Source organism: Rhinolophus ferrumequinum, chromosome 26 (genome assembly GCF_004115265.2).
Source record: "Rhinolophus ferrumequinum isolate MPI-CBG mRhiFer1 chromosome 26, mRhiFer1_v1.p, whole genome shotgun sequence".
NCBI classification, from domain to species: Eukaryota; Metazoa; Chordata; class Mammalia; order Chiroptera; family Rhinolophidae; genus Rhinolophus; species Rhinolophus ferrumequinum.
In genome coordinates this window covers 13,289,189-13,313,663 of record NC_046309.1, presented here as the reverse complement: position 1 = coordinate 13,313,663, position 24,475 = coordinate 13,289,189, and the positions used below count along the sequence as shown (strand labels likewise).

At 43.8% G+C, this 24,475-nt stretch overlaps 1 protein-coding gene across 1 annotated transcript in view; it reads left to right on the top strand.

Annotated features, from left to right (window-relative positions):
• Positions 1 to 23,623, top strand: part of LRGUK (leucine rich repeats and guanylate kinase domain containing) — a 64,910-nt gene extending 41,287 nt beyond the window's left edge. The window contains exons 11-16 of the mRNA XM_033098683.1: positions 2,247 to 2,366; positions 8,539 to 8,635; positions 12,431 to 12,544; positions 14,647 to 14,848; positions 15,186 to 15,281; positions 21,408 to 23,623. Coding sequence (XP_032954574.1) covers positions 2,247 to 2,366; positions 8,539 to 8,635; positions 12,431 to 12,544; positions 14,647 to 14,848; positions 15,186 to 15,281; positions 21,408 to 23,623 — 2,845 coding nt within the window. The remainder of the gene's footprint in view (positions 1 to 2,246; positions 2,367 to 8,538; positions 8,636 to 12,430; positions 12,545 to 14,646; positions 14,849 to 15,185; positions 15,282 to 21,407) is intronic.
• The last annotated feature ends 852 nt before the right edge of the window (positions 23,624 to 24,475 follow it).

The following is a 24,475-nucleotide window of genomic DNA, read 5'->3' as shown; positions in this document are numbered from 1 at the left end:
AACATTGTTGTCAAAAATCTGATGGCAATTTGATTTTCTTTCCCTTATACTTGTAAATCATGCGTTCTCTTCTTCTAGCTGAACATTTTTCTTTTCGTTTTCTTTAAAGTCTAGTAATTTTACTAGACTGTGTCTTGATATTAGTCATTCTGGGCTAATATTCTCGGGTCTGTTGTGTGCTCTTTCACAATGTGTAGTTTCATTTTTTTTATTTCAGGAAAGTTTTCTTAAATTACAGTCTTTGCTTTGGTTGTCTTCGTCCTGAAGAAGATCTCCTTTGCCTGTCTTCAATGTTTGTCACTTTCTCTCAAATTTTTCTTCTCTTTAGTCATTAAGAAATTATTTTGAGATAATTTTAGATTCACATGCACTTTGTGAGAAATAATAGAGAAATTCTGTATATCTTTCCCAGTTCCCCTCCTAATGGTAGTACCTTGCACAGTGATAGCAGAGTATCAAAAGCAGGAAAGTGGCATCTATGCAATCCACCAACCTTACCAGACCTCACCAGTTTCACACATACTCATGTGTGCGTGTAGTTCTATGTGATTCTATCACATGTGTGGATTCATATACGCAGCACCACAGTCAAGACACAGAGAGTTTTATCACAAGGATCCCTGTGCCTCTGTCATAGCCCCAGTCAACTCCCTCCTTCTCATCTCCCCTAACCTCTGACAACCAATAATCTGCTCCCTATCTGTATAGTTTTTTAATTTCAAGAAGATTATATAAATGGAATCGAATAGTATATAACCTTTGGGATTGATACTTTTTGTGTTTGTTTATTTGCCTTAGTCCCTGGAGATCCATCCAAATTGTTGGGTGCATCACGAGTTCATTCCTTTATATTGCTGAGTAGTAGTCGTCGGTTTGGCTGCACCACAATTAGTTTAATCATTCATGTGGGCTGATTCCAGTTTTTGGCCATTACGGCGACAGCCGCTGTGACCGTTCACGTGCAAGTTTTCGTAGGTGTACAGTTTCAGCCTGCCTGCTTTCCAGTGGGCACCACTGGCTGTTTGGGGGATTCCCTTGTTCTCAGGTCTATCATATGCTACCCCATTGGTTCCTACTGCACAAATTCCAGCACTCCGAAGATCTTGTGGTTTTGTGGCTCGTGGAGTTCCCCTTTCATCTGGTTCATTACACATGCTTTCCATGGGCCTTTGCTCTTAGGTTTTTCTGTTTTCCTGTGGGTATTCAGAGAGACTGAAAAATTACGCTGCCACCACCCCGATTCTCTATCAAACCACACCTCAGCCATGTATTCTTTTTAAATATTATATTGTATTCTATAATCTGTGTCATGAGTGGAATCCAACACTCCTGCTCAACATGTGGCAGGAGATTTTAATAATAAGCTCATTCTTTAGTCCAGCCTTTCAGGCCCGAAAGCTACGCCTAGCTTTCTGTATTAGCTCTTATTTATTAGCTGTTACTTTGAGCAAGTGAATTAACCTCTCTGTACTTCAGTCTTCATGTGTTAAATGGGGATAATGATAGCGACGTCTCCATTAGCTTCCTGTGATAACTAAATGAGGCAACGCATGTAAGACTCCTAGAGCAGTGCCTGGCACATAGTAATCGCTCAGGTAAATTTTACTTACTGCTGTTTGCTTTGCATATTGGTGTTGTAATTCAACAGGTATGCATGTTAAACTCTCAGAGGCAGCCTTCCTTCTTTCATTCTGAAGTTCTTGAGGGAGTACTTTAGCAACCAAGAATTCATTATATCTTACCATACGGTTCTGTTTGAAATCATTCAAGTAAATTTCCATATATTTGGAGTTTACATGTTATCCGTGTTTTGAATATTATTTTTGGTGTCGTGTGGTAATCCCCCTGCTTCTGGAAAGTAAGACCTGCCTTCTGTGCACTGTCTACATACCGTGTTTCTCCGAAAATAAGACCTAGCTGGACCATCAGCTCTAATACATCTTTTGGAGCAAAAGTTAATATAAGACCTGGTCTTATTTTACTATAATATAATACCCGGTCTTATATACTATACTATACTATTCAATACTGTACTATACTATACTATAATACAGGGTCTTATATTAATTTTTGCTCCAAAAGAGTCCGGCCAAGTCTTATTCGGGGAAACACAGTCCGAGTATAGCAAGTGCTGGACTACTGGATTAATTGTGTCAGTGGCACAGACACTCTCCATGCTGGATGCGGTTAGCACGCTGCGTACGTGATGGAAACAGGCCTCTCACTGACTCTGCCCTGTGTTACAGCACTCTTCCTAGTCTGGATGCTCCTTATCCCATGTTGGTATTAGCTGGTCCTCAAGCTTGTGGTAAACGCGAACTCGCCCACCGCCTCTGCAGGCAGTTTAGCACTTACTTCAGATACGGGTAAGTCTGTTTATTGGCTGGTAAGACTGTAGACGGTTAGTTATGACTAATTTCAGCTATCAATTTTAAGCAAATTCAAAAATGTGCCTAGAAGGCTTGTCAGCTTCTTTACCATTTATTGCACTGCGATAGACACTGTATTTTTTTTTTCCGCTTTAATCCTCCAAATGTTTAACTTTAATTCAGCAACAGCCAAAGTCACTCTTCAAGGTTTGGAGATACATGTGTTTTTCATTAAGAACGTAATGTGACAGTCAGAAGGCCAGTGCCGTGATGTGTGATGGGCAGATCCTTGCACTGGTGACATAGCCTCTCCTGGAACTAATGCTGACCGCACTTCAGCCTTTTTGTCTCCACCCTGGTCTTCCTCTTTGGAGGCATATATCAGGAGGAAGGAGAGAAAAGGGGCAGCAACGGTCTTTCCTTTCCTTCCCCTCAGGTTGGCATTCGATACACTCAGTTTTCTGGAGCAAATATCGTGCTGTGCGATTCCCTAATGACCCAGTAAAAATACCCAAAACACTAGAGCCAATCCATAAGAAACCGTCAGCTGGATTTGCAGGTTTTTGAAGACGTTTCTGAGCATCGGATTCGGAATGATCACTGTGGTCTTTTAAACGGGTTTCCTCTTTTACTTTTTCCCGTATGGCAATGGAATTACTTTTAGATTCGTGGAGTTTGTCAGTGAGCTGAGGATGTGACTGCAAAGATGTAGAGGACAGCAAGAAAAATAAATGCAAATTATTTTCTGATGCTAATACAGCAAAGTTTCTTCCCTTAAGCGACATGTGTTCAAACAATGTAAATACTCTTTTAAGCAGGTCCATTTATTTAGATATCTAAAATTACATCCCTCATTTGAACAACCCTAGGATACAAATACTACAGAATAATTTATTCATTAATATATTTTAAGCACCCTGGAGTAACGAAAATAAATTAAAACTTAATATTAGAATAAAAAAGTATAGAAGGCCATTATGCTCATCTAGTGGTACTGAACCTGTTTTGAAAGATAAGTGGAACACAAGGAATGGAAGGTCAAACTCGGGCAAAAGGGTGTGTCCTGACGGTTGTGCTAATATGTAAACCTGAACCTTGTGGCAAACCCAAGTGGGGGTAGGGACAATGTCAGCTTTGCTCACCATTCAGTTCTCAGTGCCCAGCAGATGGTCAGGCACTTTCTACACGCGTGATACATATTTATTAAGTGAATGACTGAGCGAGTGAGTCTGTGAATGAATTAATAGCATCGTCTGCAATACTGAGTGGGAAATTACTGTGATGAAAAGCATGGGTGATTTTCCCCAAACTTCACTGATGGATATCTGGAGAGATACATGGAAGGATCCATTCATTTGTTCCTCCATTCGTCAATAAATATTTTTTTTTGAGTGCCTCCTATGTGTTAGGCCCTGAAGATACAGTGGGAACAGATTGGTAAGGTCTTTGCCTTAATGAAATTTGTGATCTAGTGGGGAAATCAGACCTTAAATAGGGGTGTCAGGTGCAACTTGTGTGGAGGCACAAGATGGCGAAACAAAAATCCCGACGTCGTCTTCATGCGTCTCTACTGTTACTGTTACTGATGGAATTAGTGGCAAGTTGAAAGCCACTCCGAGCTGCCCACTACCAAGTAACACTCACATACCCGCCTTCGTCACAGGTTCACAGCAGCAGCCAATGTCTACTAGCATCTGCAATGACGCAGAGATCAGGGCTTGTTCAATGGTGAATCACTCGAAGAATTCCATCAAGTAATGAATCAAAGACCATGTCCTTGGGTAAAAAAGGGCATTAGATAGTTCTTAATTTCATCCATTGAGAAAGTAAAATAATGACTGCTATTATATGCCACAACTTTCTCATTAAAATGAATAAGAAAACCCAAGCACATCCTCGGAGGCAGGTCACGGCTCTTGTTTAGATTTTCTTTTAATTGTATTCTCTCTCCAACATAAATTTTATTGATTTTTTGATTAAATGAAAAGGAAAAGGGGATGAGTACAATCTCATCGTGGAACGGAAACATTTACAAAGGCACTTTCTCTGTCATTGCTTAAATCTTTTTCTTTCCCTCATCTTTATTTCCATTTCTCCTGGTATTTTGTCTTCCTTTTGAAATCACGCTGACCCAAGACCGAGACAGTCAGTGAAATTTTCACATGCTGAGTGGCGTATCCAGATATATAAATATTCAAAACTCAGTAATATAACAAATATTGGTGTGGCTGAGAGATTGCGCTCTTGTCTTAGGTTTGATTTTATTATTTGTTCTTGGTTTTTCGAGTAGGTTGGATGGTCTTTCTTTACATGGATTATTAGTGGCCTGGAAGTAGGGATTAACTGCCCTCAAAGTCTCTCTTATGTCCAACCTTTATGTTAACGACACAAATCCGTGGCTTCCTGGAAGAGTGCTAGAGTAGTGAGGGGAACACAAAACAATACCACCTGCCTGTTCATCTTCCAGATTTAAGGCCATTTAAGTGATCTGAATAGTCATGAAAGAAAACTTGATTCTCCTTCCCTAGATCTCTGTTTTATAGCACTCCCTATTTTCAGAACATCTTTCACGATGTTGACTACTAAATATATTTTCCTTTTAACACTGTAATACAGCAAAATAAAAGACCACAGCTCTTCAACTAAACGAGATGATGTGAGCTGCAACTACCTAAATGTTGCTTATACAAATGCAACAGACTAGTAGAATGGTTCACGGAGTCATTCGGTCAGTATTTATTGAGTGCCATCCATGTGCCACGTGCCAGCGATAAAACTGTAAAGCAAACAGACATGGGTCCTGGCCCCCTGGCAGCTTACAGTCTGGTATGGGATTTAGACAGGTCACATGCCGCCTAACAAGGTACCAGTCTGATGGATGCTATGACGAGGGAAGTCAGGCTTCTCTGTGACAGAAGGAAAAGAGGAGTGGGAGGTGGGGCTTGAGCAGGGTTCGGGGTAGTACATTTCAGACCAAAAGGACAGGCAATTTGATTAACTGAAAGTACACTCTGTAGTAAAGCTAAGCTTGACGCATGAATGGAGAAGGCAGAAGACGAGACTGAAAAGATAGCCCGGGTTCTGGTCATAAAGGGTCTCTAAGCAGGACAGTGTCGTGTAGAGTGTCAGCTGCGTTTTAGAAAGTGCACCACCCTGTGGGCAGTTTGGGAGAGGGCTTGGGAAGGAAGGCTGGGAAGAGGAGACCAGTTAGGGAACAGTGACAGGTGACGATGGTGTGACTTAGGAAGTGGTGTGTAGTTACTGGAAAGTAGGCAGAGTAGTGGCTTCCTGGAATTTGGTACTCAGACACAGTATGTGCTAGAATCTTCTACGTTGATGATTTCTTAAATTGTGCCCAGCAGTTAATTGACATATAACTTGCGTTGAACATGAGGGCCATTTTAATCTGCCTCCCAAATACCCTGGGGATACCTGGACTTTCGTGGATACCCCTTGAAAGAGTTTGCTTACTAACAATATGGTGTGCTAGAATCTGCTTGAATTTAGATGCATTTGCAGCCAAGGCTCTGCCTAAATATTTTCAGTAACAGGAAGTTTATTATTTCCTGAGGCAATCTGTTGTAGAATTGAGATTCTAAATCTGCATGCTTCCGAATCACACTGAAAAAAATGGCTGCTTCCCCATCCACCTGCTAGCTCTGCTTAGATTATCTTTTTCTTCCTATTGCATTTCCTTGGATATTTGAACAGTCCATCATTTGGCCTGGCCTTCTGGATTCCTTTCCCTCCTGATCCTTTCCTCCTCTCTGTGGATTTGGCTTGTTAGGATCCTTTCTGACAGCTGGCCAGTGAACTCCCTTTAGAATATCTAACTCACCCTTAGACCTTTAGGACCAGTGTTGCCTGGGGTTAATATCCAACTCAGTTCCTTTGTCTGTTAGGTGAAACAAATGGGGAGTAGGATTCCTATTACAAGCCATGATTTAACTAACTTGCCATGATTTATGATAAACCCATGGAAATTTAAATTATAGCTGAAATTACATTTCCAGGGGAGAGGAAGGCTGTGGAAGGTGATAGCCGAAGCACATTTCTTTGTCTAAAATTTGGCAGTATTTTTTCCTAAGTAAATTTAGTGAAACACTGCCTTCACTATGAAGTATTTCCTTTTTAAGATGTTCATCTTGGGGCGGCATACTTCACAGCAGGTGTTTCTGCATATGTGAAAACTGGATGACAGATTCAAGAAACCTCAGGTCATCTGAGGTCCCTTTTAATAGAGAGCACTCCACAGTGGATGCAGGTTCTGTCATCTGCATTCTCCATATCGGTGAAGCCATCTCTTTGTCTCTCTGCCTAGAAGCTTCAAATTGCTTCTTTGCTCTGTCTTCCCTGTAGAAATTCTGAAACAATTCCTGCCGCTCAGTGTCTTCGTTGGGAAATGCAACAAAGTAAAAGCCACACTGAGGGTCCACTGCTGAGTCACTGATTGATCATTCATGACTATCGAGGACCCCAGTAGGCAGAGGGTCCCTGCCAAAGTGTGGGAAGAAATACCGATGTGTTCAAACAGCAAAGCAGATGTCATGACGATCTGACAGTCTTCTAGAGTGTCCGCTCTTTCCTGAGCACGCAATTCAAATGTGACATTGAGACCTCAGAATGTACTAGTATAGTTAATTCTTGGTCATCCTGGAAGCTGAACAGTGGGATGAATTATGAAAATTTTATTTGTCTTTGTAATGGAGGGGCTTTTGAGGTTGCGACTCTACCCTCTGTGGGGTCACCATAGCCTTGCCACTTTGTCACATTACTTAATTGCTATGCCTCAGTTTCCTCATCTAGCACATGAAAACAATAGCGTCCACCTCGTGTATTTTTCAGGAATAAATGAAATAGCATGTCAAGTGTGTACCCATTCGCATCTCCTATTTTAAAACAAAAAATGAGTTTGCATTCCCAGACCTTAACATTGAAGACGAAGAATGCTGTGTGAGTCAAGAGTCCTGGGCTAGCTGGGCCCCCACCGTTTAGCTCTGGGACCAACACTGGCCTGCTCTGTGGCCTCGGACCAGTCATTTTCAGTCACCTGTGAAATGGAGCTCATCGCAGCTGTTGACCACTTCGCATGTTTCATGTCTTCATTCATGTTACAAATATTTAGCAAGTGCCTACTATGCACTTGGAATGCAATGCAAACAAGATGAACACGATAAAGTACTCCCCTTGTAATTCAGAGGTCCTGCTGGGAAGACAGGAGAAAACCAGATACATAGAGACAAGAAGGTAGTTCTGGTGATAGAGAGTAGTTGGGGGTGTGGAGTAGAGAGGTCATTTTGGGCAGTGCGCAGAAGGCCTCTCTGGTGGAGCTCAGAATCCCACACAGCACTGGACCCATGGATTCCCGGAGGAGGTACCTGCCCAGTGCTGCTAGGTGCTGACAGATCAGCGGAAAGAGCTCACGTCTGCCCTCAGGAGATGGCAGGGGTCTGGTCACAAAGGGTCTCTAAGCAGGACAATGTCGTGTATTAGAAAGAGTGTCAGCTGCGTTAGCTGCGTCAACGACACTGTCCTGCTTAGAGACCCTTTATGACCAGACCCCTGGCTCAGCGGAAAGAGCTCACATCTGCCCTCAGGAGGAGATGGGGTCCGGAACGGGGAACGGGGGTGCAACTGGCAGCAGGCACTGAGGTGATGGCCGTATAAAGAAAAGGTGCAGAATCCAGCAATAGGGGGTCAAGAAAGGCTTTTTGTTGTTATTGGCGGGGAGGGGGTGACACGTACACTGAGTCCTGAGGGACACGTGGCCTAGCCAGGTGGAGGGATGAAGAGAGGAGCGTGCAGGAAATGCCCACAGGTCAGAGAGAACACGAACACACTTGGGTGGAAAAATACATGAGTAATAAATATTGTTATGCTTCCTAAAGGATTATGTGATGGCCGAGGAGGTGGTTCAGAAGACCATAAATAACAATGAGTAAGAGTTTGGTGTTGATCATCTGAACGTTTTATCATCCCTCTAGAGTATCGGGGCTGAATATAGTCTCGCCTCAAAACCACAGGGGCCTCACAGGGGTCTCACAAGTACGTTACTTTATGGTTCATGGATCAATTTCAGTTTTTTAAAGTATACTTTATACTGAGCTCATTTCCATTTTGAATTGCAAGTTACCAGATATAGACCTGGTTATCTATTCTATGTTTTCAGGGCCTGTCACACCACGAGACCCCCTTACTTTGGAGAAGGGGATCGAGTTGATTATCATTTTATCTCCGAAGAAGTGTTTAATGAAATGGTAAACATGGTAAGCACGTTCTCCTTTATTTTCACTGCACTACAAAATACTCGTACACGTTCCCTGGTAGAAATGTTAGGAAATAGTGATCAAAAAAGCAAACAATTACATTCGGTCTGTTATGAGAGATGTGTTCTTACCAGGTTGTTTTTTCCTTACTCCTCTTAATATACATCGCTGTTCACGTGCTGCTTTATTTTCTGATCCTGGAGAAAATATTGTAAATTTTCAGTAAGACGGAATGAGTAGACATTTTAGGAACGTAGAAGTAAAAGCACTGTGAAAAATTCTTGTATTTATCAGGTGCTGCTGTTATTAATCAGATTTTACTCAAGACAGACAGTTCTCACGGATCTGATGTGATGCACGAAGCTGGCAAAACGAACATTCTAGGGATTGGTGTGCTCTGTCCGGAGACCACTCATTCTGTTTGCTCTATCGGTGGTGCTTCCTGATAGTTACCGTTTCATCCTAGTGTGTCCCATTCAGCTGGCCTGTCCCAGACTTACACATACAGCCCTGACCGTCCACTGTAGCATCCCCATTTGACAAGTTCTGAGACTTTTGACAAATTCTGAGACTGATGCAGCTGGAAGCCCTTGCTATTAGACTGGAGAATATTCCGAATCTCTCTGAGGTCTGTGTCTTTACCAAGTGAGGGTAACTCTCCTGCATTAGTCTGTTTCATAGGAGTCCTGGGTAGTCTTACTCAGTGTAAGATACTTTTCCCGAAACCCTGATCGTCTAATCGGTAGTAATTCACGGCACCCTTGTCTCGGAGTTCATTTTCTTAAAGAGAATTTATTTGTTCTGTCTTGGCCTTCACCTGCAAAGGGGCCCTCACAACCCCAGTTGGTTTCATCTATCAAAGGTATATGCTAGTAACGTCAATACATAGCCACCCATGACTTCAGTTTAACGGAAGGCGTGTCTCATATCTTCATCACTACCAAAGAATCTGTAAGCCTTTTATTTTCTCTTCACCCTGGGCCTTAATGCGGTCTGTATTTTCATTGTTTCTATCACCAAATGAACGCTACACCACTGTTTTCCCCCTGAAGTGCCTACCAAAGGACGGGTTAAGGATTAGTCTATACTTCTGCTTTGGAAATATCACCCAATTAGCGATGCTCTGATAGGTATTACATGGCCCCTCCCTCGCTCCCCTTCTCCGTCTTTCCTCCTGTCTCTGCTCCCCACCGCCAAATCACAAACCTGGACTTTACCTCAGTGCGCAGAACCATGGAACATGTAAGCATCGGCGCCACAGTTTCTACAAGTTTAAGTTTCAATGACCAACTTTACACAATGTGCATGTTTTCTTACATTTACAGAGACGCCCCAGTGAGAAAGTCTTATAATCCCTAGGCCATTTCCCCTCTGACCTTGTCAAAAGCACATCTTGGAAATTCTTTATAAGTGTCTCTTCTAAGGTTGTTTTTGGACAGTTCCATTTAATGTATGAAGAGTATTCTGGAACTTCATCCTTCTGGAAGTTTTAATGGGGATTTGAGGAGTTATCTGGTTATAGTAAGAAGCATTATCTAAGGATTCTTTGGGTGGAAAGACAACTAGTTCCCAAAGTTCAAGTTCATTTCTCTTGTTAGAGTCTGAGGCATTTTTTTCTCGGTTCGGCGCATCTGTTGTCAGTACCCATATGCTCCTCTGATGTTCCATACCTTATCACATCTGTAACCAAGTAAGTCTGCTTCAATTCCTCACCACAGACATCACTGTACTTCTATACCACGTTTAGTCTTACAGCTTTATTCCCGCTACTAAAATCCTCCTGTGTTTGAGAAGTACTGCTAGCATACAGTACTTCAGGATGATGCCATTTTCTTCCACTTGAATTTTGCTTCTCATCTCCTTCTCTTTTCTTTAAAGTGAGCTCGAGACTCTTATGAAGAGAGACAAACCTGGAGAGTATAGACTTGTGACACATTTTCAGCTTTGCCATTCCCGCCCATACCCTTGGCCTTCTGTACACAGAACACCTCCCTGACGTCCTGCTCCCCCTCCATGCACAGCCCCCACCCCCTGACAGACAACCCTGGCGTATCCCATCCCCACAGAGGTACTCGGACAGGTTCGCCCCAGACCCAGTTATGCACCCCTCCCTAACACGCAGATCACCCCCCAACATGCCCACAGACAAACAAGCCCTTTTGAAGGACATACATAGTCACCTACAGAACTCTTTCTTGCTTGTGGAAATAAGACCCCAGATCTGGAGGCTTCTGAAATACGATTATTGCTGTTTATTAAGAAATCCATAGGCAGGGAAAAACAAAGGGAGTATTACCGGCCAGAAGCTGGAAGATCACTTAATCTAAATTCTTCAAATAAACGGTTTAACAGGGCCTGTCTTATGCACGTGAATACCATGCAAGAGTTCTCCCAACTCGACATCCTTCCAGAAAATGTATTTGGGATCCAAAGAGAGAGGTGCTTGTACATACAAGTAAACAAACTCATAGTATATATCTGAAAAAGGATTCAAGTGTACATTTTGAAAAGAGGGTGAGTCACAGTAAACACGATAAAATACACACCTGACAGAAGATTGAGGTGTCTATCTACCTACCTAGCTATTTATTAATAGAAAAGGAGTTACAATATTTGTTCCACAGAACAAAGAGGGTATGACTTTGAGTGAAATATTAAGGATACTTATTATTGACTTTTTAACTTTTAGAATGCATGATATAAACTTCTTTTGATTATGAGGGAGGTGGAGTATGGATTTTCTTCATCATGTGCAGCAGTCCCCGTCCCCCCACCCCAGAGTCCCATTCCACCTGAGAGATACCCTGGCTCCTGGCCTTCCAACACTGCCCCCCTGACAGATGGCTCACCCCCACCCCCATAGATCTCCAGGACCTCAGGCTTCAGGAAGGGCAGGGTAACGCAAAGGACTCCATTGTGTACTGTTCTTATTGAGGATGTTGCCCTTTGATAGGATTCAGCCTTAGAAGTTTCACTTCATTATTTATTTCAAAATCATGCATGTGAAGAGTCAAGAGTTGCCAAGGTTGTCCACATTCTTATTCTTTCCACTGTTCTCAGCCTCCCAATTTAAATTAGACCTAGTGGTTTCATCAATATAATACTGTCAAAGTAAAAGTCAGACAATTTTGAGAATCGTGTTTTTACTTACGTTCATGTTGGAAGGGCGTCCAGCTTGGGAAGAACTGGGCTTCCAGAACACAGACAGACGGCAGTGTTTATGCTTCAAATCACGATGGGTCCCACAGTTTGCAGGCAGTGTCCATAAAAGGCTATGTTTATAAGGAAAAACAGGATGACTCTGTTTTTCATGGCTTATCTCAGAATGCAAAGGCTTTAGATGTGCCTGTAATTCATGGCCTTCAGGCTTATCGGGGAGTACAAGGCTTTGGAGAATGGAAGCTTTCCGGGCCTACCTGGTGTGCTGGCCGAGCCGAAATGGCTGAGGCAAAGGGCGAACTATTCGTTTTGCTCTCTCAATAATGATGGTTTACGGTGCAGGCTGGGCAGGAAGCGAGTAAGTAAGCAAAATGATCTGCTCTACCACAGCTTCAGTGCCTTCACTCGCCTCTAACATTTGAGCAGCAGAATTTTTTTGCCAGCTGAGAATGCCGAATCAATTTCTCTATCATAGTTTGATTTTATGTTCATAGCCCCATTGTTGTTCTTCTATAATTGCCTCCATTGGTACATTTTATGGAATCATATGAAAGGAAGGCATCGAGTAATTTTCTTTATATTAAATTTCATTATGGCAGCAATTATATGAAAGTCTTTGTACTTCTCAAATTTCAGGGGAAATTCATTCTAACATTTAATTATGGTAATCACAGTTATGGATTAAATAGGGACACCATAGAAGGCATCGCAAGAGATGGTTTAGCAAGCTGTGTTCATATGGAAATAGAAGTAAGTGTTTTTTAATCGACTTATTTTTTACGTGTGTGTGTGTGTGTGTGTGTGTGTGTGTGTATTAGGGGTGGGGCAGTAGCACACTGCCAGGCACAAGGGAAATGCGTACAAAAGTGTGAGATTTTAAATGTATAATTAGTATGTGGGAGGCAAGACACATGAAAAATTAAATGACAGGAATTAGATTATAATACAAGAAACCACCAATTATTGTGAGTAAAACGACCATTCAAGATTTATCTGCTAAGCTAATTCCTCACGAAATTATCCTTTTTCTTTGCAAAGTGTGGTCTCTGTTTATCTGAAGTGATAAATTAGATAAAGCCTGATTCTTACAGGTTGTAGAACTGGTTCCCTGCCCCTCAGGATGATGGCAGCTCCATGCAGTTGACCTTATTACTTCATTCTTCATGAGCGATGTCTGGGCTATGGTGTCGTTTGACTCCAGTTGTTCACTGGTTGCAATATTTTCATTCTTTTAGCAAATTAGACTTGCAGATTTCAGGAGATTTTCCTCTCTGTCCCAATATCACCCCAGTCCCAGTATTCTTCTGTATTAGATTATACAAAAGTTTCTCCAAAATGAAGATCCAAAATGAAAGCACGAATGTCCCACTCATTTGTTTTTAAAAAATATATAGCTTTATTAAATAAGCAAAGCTTCAAAGACACTTGATTATTTTTTTCAAGTTACCTTCACTGAACAGTATAATACTTTTGTAGTCAGAAAACAAATGATAATAAAAAGGATCCCATTAGCCCAAACTTAAGAAAACCAAATCTGGGCCCATCTTGTATTCCTTTACTATGGACTAAATAAATCTTTCTTAAGACCTTTTTCCTCAGTGACTTGACAGCAGAAAACTGGGATTCCTTTTTGGCTCCTTGTGTGGTGTCAATATTCCTTGATGTCAGTAAAACTGGTCACGTTTCTTCCAGCTCTTTACCTTTGCTGACTAGAAATCCTGCAATTCTTACCTTTCTGCATTTGACTGGTTTTGCACCTTTAAGGAAAAGAAGCCAAAAAAAAAGGTATTTTCCCAAAAATGTCTTCCTTGGACTAGAAGAAACAGAAATTCTGCATCTTCAAGTGCACAAACTCTCCCTGTGTCCTCCTGTTTCCAACTCAGCTACTCCTTCAGTGCTGGCCCCTGTTTCCCTTTGTTCCTCCCTGAGAGCTTCCTCTTACTCGTTTCCAAGAGGTTGAGTCTATAAATCAGGCTTTATTCCCTGATTGTCCCCAGCAAAAGCATTTTTCCAAACTGCTCTTGGTCTTGACTTTTAGAAATTGGTTTTAAAAAGAGCCTGTATTGCTTCCCCGGAATTTTTTCAACAAAGGTTTTGAACATTGAGTTAAACTGTTGATGATAGGATTGGCCTGGAAGGAACTGTCGAGTCCGCCATTTGGAATAACTCGTTTTCGTTCACGAGGAAACTGGAGCTTGGAGAGCTTGAGGGGTTCATGCAGAGTCTAGAGTAGCTGGAGAGCTGCAGGCATGACCCAGCCCTCCCGCCCTGCCACTGCTTCCCGCTGTGAGCTCCGGTGTCGGGCTATCATGATCTTGACCTTCTCCTGTTCTGGGTCGAGGCTGTGAGGTGTAACAGGAACCAGCCAACCAGGTGACTGATTTAGGAACAGGAAGTGTCCCAAAGAAATGACAAAGTGGTAACAGAGGAGTCTTTTCTCTCTGGTAAGACCCCTGTCTCCTGATGCTGCAGGGATGCCCTTGGAGATGAAGAAATCAAAATTACTTTTCTGTAATAAAGGTGCAGTACTGCTGTGAGTGTACCTATTTGTATCTAGTAATTTTCTTTTTTTGACAGTCATGTTCATTAGAATGATTAGTTAGAGGATACCGAGTAGAATGAATTATTATATTTCAATACTAAATGATTTATCCAATGCTAAATGATAATTTAGTAGTTGATGAACAGGGAGAAGTAATCCAACCTTGAGATATTTATAGGAAAATAATATCTAATTATACTGATAAATTCTTCAACATAATACTACTAGTTATACCTTATGGTGTCAGACAGCTCCAAAATGATTTCTCAATCATGTATCCATTTCTCATGTGTTAATCTTTTCTTGAAAGGGTGTAAGGAGTTTGAAAAATTCCTATTTTGAGCCTCGATACATCCTGGTAGTACCCATGAACAAGAAAAAATACGAGGGATACTTGCGGAGAAAAGGATTATTCAGTCGTGCAGAGATTGAATTTGCTGTCTCCACAGTGGACCTTTATGTTGACATTAATCAAACATTTCCAGGATATTTTGACGCAGTAATCAATGCAGGTTAGTAACTGTCAGCAAAGTTTACTTTTTGAAGTGTGAGGTCACTTGGGGAAAATCCTCTTCCAAGCATATTGTTTTTGTTGGCAGAATGCAGTTTATTGTGCTCATAAGACGGAGGCCCCTGCTTTCTTGTTGGCTCTCTGCCAGGGGTGGCCCTCTGTCCCCTGGGCTGGCCCCAGGTTCTGTCCATGTGCTGGGCTCATCTTAGATCTCTGCCTACCACAATAGCCGTAAAATGAGGTGTAGTTAAAAAAAATCCCTGCCACCCACAGTTGCAAACTGATGGTATTTGGATGTGACTCTGTTGCTTTAAAGTGCATTCTGTCATTATCCTCAGATGACCTGGATACCGCCTACCAACAGATGAGTCAGCTCGTTAGAGAATACCTGGGATTATCCAAGGAAACCGCTCAGAGTTTGGCTCCAACTGCAGGTACTGTCCCAGCCCTTTCGTGCCAGAATTTTTGTGGGTATGCAGAAAGGAAAACAAACCTGTGAGCTGTCGTTTGGATCCTCACCTGCCAGGCTAAAGCTGGTTCTAACTCTTTACTTCCCATCCTTCCTCTGGGGCAATCGTCCCCACAGGTGAGCTGCACTGAGTCAGCCCTCTGGACCTGTCTGCACCTTTGCTTGTCTCGGGACCATGATGGAACTCAGGGGACTGCCTGCAGATGGATGTGCCAGGCAGTGCCTCGGAGACTGGCAGTAGGTCAGGCATGGTCAGCCTCATGGGTCAGAGCTCAGCCTTCTAGAAGCTTGGCTCCCTGAGGGTCCCTTGAGGTGGTGTTCTGCTGGGCGGGTTTTTGTTGAGCATCATTTCAGTCCCACAGATTTCTTCCCCCTTTTCCTTGCACTGCCCCAGTCCTCAAGAGTTTGCACTGCAGAGTATAGCAGAACAGCGCTGGTCACAGCAAGGGGCCTGCTCCTGGCCCCGCTGCTCCTTTGGGCAAGCTGCGTAGCTGTTCAGAGCTTCAGTGTACTATCCTGCTAAATGGAGTGAGGCCCCCCACCTGCCTGATGGGTCATGAGCAGCAAGAATGTAGGATATATGAGGGCTCCTTGAAGTCTAGGATCCTAAAGCCGTAACTTAGAATTTCGGTATATGAGTAATTTGAAATGTATTTAAAAGACTCCCCCAAATCCACCTCACACCCATCAGGATGGCTACTATTAAAAAGACCCCAAAACAAAACAAAAGAAAATGGCAAGTGTGGTCAAGGATGTAGAGAAATTGGGAATGTAAAATGGTGTAGCTGCTCTGGAAAACAATATGGTGGCTCCTCTAAAATTAAAAGTAGAATTACCGTCTGATCCAGCAATTCCACTTCTGGGGACCCCAAAGAATTGAAAGCAGGGTCTTGAACAGATGTTTGTATACCTATGTTCATAGCAGCATTATTGACAAAAGCCAAAAGGTGGAAAAAACCCAAGTGTCCATTGAAGGACGAATGGATAACAAAATTGGTATATTCATACAATGGAATATTATTCAACCTTAAAAACGTTCTAACTCATGCTACAACGTGACAAACTTTGAGGACATTAAGCTAAGTGACATAAACCAGTTACAAAACCACAAATACTGTATGATTCCATACATATGAGGTACCTAGAGTACTCAACCTCATGGAGACGGAAAGTAGAATGGTGGTTGCCAGGGGCTGGGGGGAGAGTGGAATGTGGGGAGTCATTGTTTAATGGGGGCAGAGTTTCACTTTTACAAGATGAAAAGAGTTCTGCAGAGGGCGGGATGGTGGTGATGCTTGCACCATAATCTGAATGTATTTAATGCCACTGAACCGTACATTTTAAAAATGGTTAAGACGGTAAATCTTATGTGGCGTGTATTTTACCACCATAATAACAAAAACAGGTCTCTCTATGGGCTGAACCACGTTCACATGTTACATATGGTAAAGCGTTAATTCGAGATTCTTGCTGCTGTGCAGATGTCCCACAGCTTTGTGTGCGCATGGAGTTTGTAGCCTCCGTGACTCCAACCAGGTGGATTTTGCTTGCCACGTTGCATCCTGAGCAGACTGAGGCAGGCCGGGTTGTGATTTCTCCAGAGTTCAGACTACTTGTACTGTTTTGCAATTTCATGCACTTTTCCCAGGTCAGGTGCCCCCTGGAATTCTGGAATGAGGGCGTGTGAAACTGGGAATAACCCGTAGAGAATGACTAAGGTTTTCCTTCTACGTCTGTCTCATAGGAGACTAGTGGCCAGGCTACAACTACTGCCTGGAAAGTACCGGAAGAAAAGTGCACCCTGTCTGAAAATAGGCACTAATGGAGGAGTAAAGGTCTGTGCTCCGTCTACAATTCAGGGACATTAGATTAGGAGCCTGTCGGTGTGTTTACCGGCTCCGCTCTGATTCTCCACATGAGGTGTCGGTTCTTGAGGAAGCTGTGTCTGCCCAGTAGCACAGTTTACCTAATGAAGTGTCCATAGCTTGATGGAAGTTTCTCTTGAGGAACTCTGGCTCCCTTTGCTTTACATCTTTGCTAACCCAGCAAGCTTCTGATCGTTAATTTGGTCCCTCGGGTGGACCCGTCCCTGTGGGGGCTGTCCCTTACGTTAGAACATCCTGCCCTGGTCCCTGAGCCAGGCCCATCTCCCACTGTAAATTAATAAATTGGTGTTCTGGCTTTTAAATCAGCCACTTGTGGGTTTGCGTAAACACGCGGCCGTCCCCTGAGCCTGACCAGTTCTAAATAGTTGAGAAAAGCATGTTTTTGAATCAGGAGCTCTGGGGATACCTCTGAATGGTGGCACTGGAGCAGGGTTCTGCCTCCGCAGCCAGCGGGGCTCCATCTCTCCATCTTTCCTTATTCTACAGCCATCAGGAGCACTGACTGACTGTTGGGTGCAGGTGCCATTTGGGAAATTAATAGACCAGGTAATGTGTGCATAGGAAAATGGACTCCCATTTTAAAAGGTATAATAAAACTTCATTTATTTGGACTTATTAGGTTAGGCCTGTCTGGTTTAATGAAGAGTATGAATTATAGAACTTGTAAAATCTCAGATCATTTAGTAACTGAAACTGGGCCATCCAGTTATTGACTAATAGAATTCCAGCTTTAAAAAAAAGCAGGTGGGAGGGTTTGTGTTTAATACATCAAATCACTGGCCTCAACAGCCCCTGTTTTTCTGACAGGGTTAGTATTTTAGAAAATAATGTTTTTCTTAAGAAGCCAAACACATTGTCTTATTTATACAGTTAATCTGTATAAATATATATAGTTAATCTGTATAAAACTTATTTATACAGTTTCTTTTCTGTTGATGGTTTAAGAGTAAACTTGCATATGAAGTGACTTTTCAGAGGCTAAACATTTTTCAAATGAGTATTAAAAAATTATAATTAACAAAGTCCTTATTAGTAAGCTTTGACAGTGTCTCTAGTGGCCCGAGAGTACAGCAGGTGACTTGTCTGCGTTTCAGAGCTGTGACGTAGGTTCCAAGGCTGTGGGCCAGGTGTTTGCAGGTTCGCTGTAGGAGAGGCTGCTCCCCCCGTTCTGGCCCCGTCAATAATCACCTCAAAATGAATGTCATCACTCCCAGTGGGATCACCACAGGTCTCACTGGCTCTCACTTCTTTGCCTCAGATCTGAGCTGGGTCCCTCTGATCTCAATTTCTGTAAGTTAGGTATATTTGTATAAATACTTGTATTACTTAGCATAACTGGGAGCCCTAGAAACAACAATCAATCATTTCAGTACAGTGGACTATTTTATATATATATATATATATATATATATATATATATATATATATATATATATAACTGAGCTGTCAAAGGTAAGAAATTAAAATAAAACATATTTAAGGTTCTATGAAAGACCATTTTGTCTGAGCAATTAGAAAACTGGATTGGATATAGGAAGCCTTAATTTTGTATTCTCAGTGTCATCAATCATCATTACTTTAAAGAAATCACTTTAATTCCTATTTCATTAAAAAAATATCAACTATATATATAATATTATGGAACACTGTTAGAATCTGGTCTTCTAGAGCTGAGGTTTTCCCAATTGGATTAGACCATCTGTGTGTTAGGATTCAGAACAAGTGGAAATCTAGTAACCAACGGCACTGTTTTCTTAGGAGCAGGGATCCTATATCAACGCAAATTGAAAATTATCCCCAAATATTTGAAGTAATAACAGATGGCTTTCTCTTCAGTAGTTTTGTGTTGCTAATTTGTAACTGAGCACGCAATTTTAATTTCTAAGCTTTAATGATAAGAGTGGCACAAAGTGGTAAAAGCAAGGCCAAGGTTATGAGCTCCGAGTATAGCAGGTCCCCGAGCCTGGACCCAGAAATGTAAACCTTCCATAGGGGAGAGATGAACTGAATTCTCATTTAATGCCTTTATAAAATAGTAACTTTAGGTGCAGAGTGATTATAAACCCTAGAGATCTTTGGATATGCCATTAATTAAAAATGTGGATCAATTAAGGTACAGAATTGTCTTATTATTTTTTCCCCTATAGCAATGCAGGTAATAGTCATTTCTAAAACATGAAGTCTAAGAAAAAAGCTTGAATAAACATTATAGTTTCTATAAAATAAGGGAAAACTCACTATGTTTACAACTCAGTATAAGGGATGTCTTCACCTCCCATTTGTCTCTGTACAACCTATTTTTGGAATAGTCGGTACTTCCTGTAAAGCTTTGAAAAAGCTGATCCAACTTCTATCCTGAGTTCTTGCCGTAGAGATCATAAAATAAAATTATATTTGCAAATCATTATTCAGAATTCTGACTAATGATAGGGGGAAAAGATGGTGATGATGAGTCAAACCTGAAAATTGATCAATTTAATAGTCCGTAAAGTGGTACCTCTATCTCTAATAAAGGGCCGGGTATCATTTGCCAACTCACATGAATTGTTAAATTGTGAAAGTGGGGAGGGGAGGGGAAATCCTTGTATGTCTGATGACAGGAAATCAGGAGGACTTAAAAATGTAAAGAACCTTCAGCATTGGGTTGTACTGTCTTTATATTTTTCTGCGTTTTTTTTTAATTACTTCTTTATTGTGGAAAAAAATAACAAAATTTGCCATTTTAACCATTATAAGTGTACAACTTAGTGGCATTAATTACACTCAAACTATTGCCTAAGCATCACCATTACCTATTTCCAAAATTTTTCATCACCCCAAACAAAAACTCTGTACGCATTAAGCAATAATTGCTCCCCTGCCTCTGATAGCCTCTCATCTATTTTCTGTCTCTCTGAATTTGCCTATTCTAGATGTTTCTGGTGTTCTGATATTTTATTTTAACCTTGTTTCTTGACTGAAATTAAATTTTAATTTATAACTGTTGTACACTAGGGAGATAAGAATGATGAACGGGGCATCTTCTCAGAAACCTCACCAAGCGGCAAGTTTCCCTTGTCCCCACTCTGGTCCCAGAGACATCTGGTGTGACTGAGGCAAAGGGTACATACCCAGACTGGGAGGTTCAGTGAGAAGCTGGAGTAGTCCAAGGTCATCCTGCTTTGTGGGAGAGGGAACGGTGGCCAGAACCTGGCTTGTGTCTGGGGATGGATCACCCTGGGATTACCTCAGAAGTCTGATCTGATTTGGAGCCTCTGAGTATCAGGTCCCCCCAAAGTGAGCTGAGACAGGTTTCTTCAAGGCTGTCCCAGACTGGTGTGCCTGCTGTGACCACTAGCATGTCACAGCCACGTCCTTCAGCCTGGGTGAAGGTGATATATGGGCCACCAGAGTACGTCCGGGCTTCGGTCATAAACAAGTGGTTGGTGGGGAGATTGCGTCCATGAAACTGTCCCTGAGCCCAGAGTCATGCTGGGAACCTGCCCTCATGCAAAGGAAGCAATCCCCCTCTGTCACATCCATTGTTAGTGGCCTGGGAGAGACATTTTTGAAGCTAGGGTAGACTTGGAGGGACCCAGGCGTCCTTGGGGGTGGAGGTGGGGTAGTAGCTTGGATGGTGGGTCCCCAGGAGCAGCTTCTCTGTGCCATGGCGCCTTCTGATTCCATCAGATCTGTTTACTCTCTGTCCTTCCTTCCGTTCATCTGACTCACTGACTGCCTTCTGAGCTTCATGCCCCTTGCTGGGTGCTGGTGAACTCCTCAGAGCTCAGCGTGTCTCTCCGTGTTCTGCCATTACACAAGCAGACAGACGGGACTTCATCTGGCTTAGATGTCCATCTTCTAGTTTCTGCCATTGAAAGCAGCAGTGAGCTTGAAGGTGGTGAAAATTTAAATCTCATTCACTTGGAACATTTTCTTGCCACTCTCAGACCTGGATATGAATTTTGGTTCTGCCTCTTGATATTTATTCATTAAAGTTTTCAGTTGATTAAGGTGGTTCTAAGTTCCACTAAATAAGAGAATTCTAGGCACTTAGTATCCCCAAAGAGAAGGGACAGTTACAATCTTCTCTATGTGTAATTTTATTCTTCTCAAGGGCCTGCACACCTCAAAAAAGGGAAAGATTTTTTTGTTGTTACTCCTTTCTAAAGTTACATAGTTGTCTTCGTTAAGATGCTTTTAGCTAACTTCTTTTTATGTCAAAGCAGGAGCTCCCTCTAACAAGAAGACTCCCTCAGGGATACCAGCACACCTGGTTCCTTCCCTAAGGCGCCTGGCAAAACTGCAAGCAGATGGCCAGACAGCAGAGAATCTCTCTGGAATGCAGGTTCATGCAAAGGTCCCTGAAAAGCAGAACGTAGCTCCCTCCCAAAACCAGGCGCTGACTCGGGAGGGAGCAACCTATCAAAAAGAGCTTTCTCCCCAGGCTCACGTCGGTGCTGAGCCTCCTCTGCAGCCCAGCCCATCGGCACTTGGTCTTCCCCAGCAGGCCCAAGACTTATCCCCAAACCAGAAGGACGGGGATGTTCAACAATCAGATCTTCCTTCGAAAATAGTAACCACAAATCTCCCTGAAAATGAGGCTCAGACGTCCGAGGTAAAAGCGGGTGAAGTAGGGCTGTCTACCTCCACCTCTTCCCGGGGACCTCCTCACGCTGACCCACCTCCAGCCCCCTGCCCTCAGCCAGATCAAGATGAAGAATCGGATGAGGCCACGGTACCTTCCACTGGTCCTCCCCCATCTGAACCTCCACAGGCACCTGACCCAGTCTCCCTCAGCCCCCAGAGAACCCAGGATGAGGAACCTGAGTCAGCCAGTCTGCCACTCCACCATTCCCATCAGGATCCCCCAAGACAGCCTTCCCAACCGGATGGGGCCAAGATGCTTGGGCCATCTCTGGAAGATTCTCAACAACCTCTAGAGGACGGAGCCCCCGAAGCAGAAGTTGTCCGGGTCCACACTCCTTTCCCAGGAGTGTCACATCCCCAGGACCCAAGAAATACCGAACAGACCCAGGACGGGGAAGACCCAGTGACTTTGCTTTCCAGAAGCCAGCTGGCTCCCACAAGGCTGCCCCAGCCTCGGGTCCTCGCTCCCCTGCAGAGTCGGAGGCCCACACCCAGACTTCCCTCACTCAGCAGGGAAGAGGCTTCAGGAACAGCCTCAGGTCAAACCCTGAGGTCTCCCGGGCCTCCGCCAGCTCAGGAAGGAGACCCCGGTAAACTGCCTCCCATCAGCCCTCCGCATTCCAAACCGTCAGAGCGTCTGAGCCCCCATGCAGGCCACAGTCCTCAGCAAGTCCAGGAAGAGAAAGTCCGGGACGTGAAGCTCCCTCTTCTCAGTCCCCCTGTCCAGGAGCACACAGCACAGCCCGCCCCCGATCCGCCCCAGGAAGACGAGGTTCAGGGCGTTAGGCTCCCTCGCATTCCCACTCCCTTTGGGGAACAGCCGCTGCCTCAAAACACGGGGGCTCGTCATGATTCAAGGCCTGCGAAGGAGAGGCGAGCGCCCAAAGTAGGCCACTCATCCGGCAAGAAGATTCCAGGTATGCAGGCCTCACCCCAAAACCAAGAGCCAGTGCAGCAGATGGGAGCTAGGAAAAAAAAACTCCCTACCCAAAGAGAGACAGCTAAAGGACCGGCACACCTGACGAAAGTTCCGCCTGGAGGCCCCCAGCCCGCCCTGCAGCCAGAATCCCAGAGTAGGCCGACTCGCCCAAAGGTGTCCATGCACCCTCGCCCCAGCCCTCCTCGGAGTCCTCAGAGGAACCAGAGAAGCAAAGTCCATCCCCCAGAAATTCCCGAGCCAGCCCACAGTGAACCATTGCCTAGAGATTCCCACATGCAGGAAGAGGAAAGGGGAAGAGTACATTATTCCAGAAAAGAGGCCCATGCCAAGCTCCCCGCAGATGACCCGGTCCAAAAGGTAGCAGTATCCCAAAAAGGACCTTCATTGAAGAGAGAGAATTCTGGGGGATTATTTCAAGAAAATAAAACTACCCTCAGCGGTGACCAGCCAACTCCAGAGGGTCAAGTTTCACACAGGGGACCTCTCCAGAACGAAAAGGCCTCTGCAGAGTCCAGCTCGGGGATTTCTGCTCCCAGGGAGCATCCGAGGAGAGAGGAAGGAGCTCCTAAAAGGGGAAGGTCTCAGAAGAGACAGATGGCTTCGGATCTCCCAGAGCAGGATGATGTGGCCCCAACCCAGCCGCCTGCCAAAGAGACCAGTCAGACCAGAGAGAGCCCTGTCCAAGGGGACAATGCTTCCAGGCGGCAAAGCAAAGAGAAACACCCCCGGAAACGTGGGGCAGCACCACAGGACAAAAGCCCGGCAGCACCCCAAAATCAGGTGTCTGCTGAGGAGCAGGGCAGCTGGAAAGGAAAGCTGAGAGCAAGAGGCAGTCAGAGCACCAAGGTGTAAGCCATCCCAGGAGCCGGCAGGTACGTCATCAATGCCCCCTGAAGAAGTGCTGTCACAGAATGGAAAGCGGGGGTCGGGGTGCTGTGAGTCCATACACCACACCCACTTACGTCTGCAACCCCACATCAGCATAGGGGAGGGCTCGCCTTTGGGTTCTGAGAAGGCAGCCAGCCTTTGCACTTCTGCCTCTTGCCATTCAGCTTGGGACAGCAGCCCCTGTAGAGGGCACAGCAGCCAGTACTGCCCCGCTGCCAAGAGACAGCCCGTCACGAGGGTTGGCGTCTGCGAGGAGCCTTGGTGTCCAGACGCATACGAACTCCAACGTGAGTTCCAACTCTGGCTGAAGCAGTGGCGTATTGCCATTATGTTTTTTGTGTTCATTAGAAAAGTCGTCTTCTACATTAGAAAACTCTCTCCTCGCATTAGTAATGGGTCCAGAAACAAGAACTCCGAGAAAGGAAGCCTTTATAATGTCTGGGTCTTGGTCTCTCCCACAGAGATTCCAAATCCGCAATTGATTGGTGGGAATTCCTGAAGGGAAGAGGACAAGTTCTTTTCACGCAGGACTCTGTGATCCAGCAGGCGTTGGATAGGCGTTCAGATAGGCGTTGGCCGATATCACTTGAAACTTACTTTTGTTTGAAATGTATTTCAAAATGAATACCTTCCTTCTCTCTGAATAGGAACCTCATGGAAATTAGCTCACGGCTTCATTATGCAAAACCATCTGGTTGAATCAGTTAAACAAATCAGTGGGGAGAAAATTCAAGTGAGTTAGTTTTCATTCATTTATTTGTCCCATCAGGATTCTTTTGCTGGCCAGTGGCAGGAGTCCACCATGAGCCGGTGGCT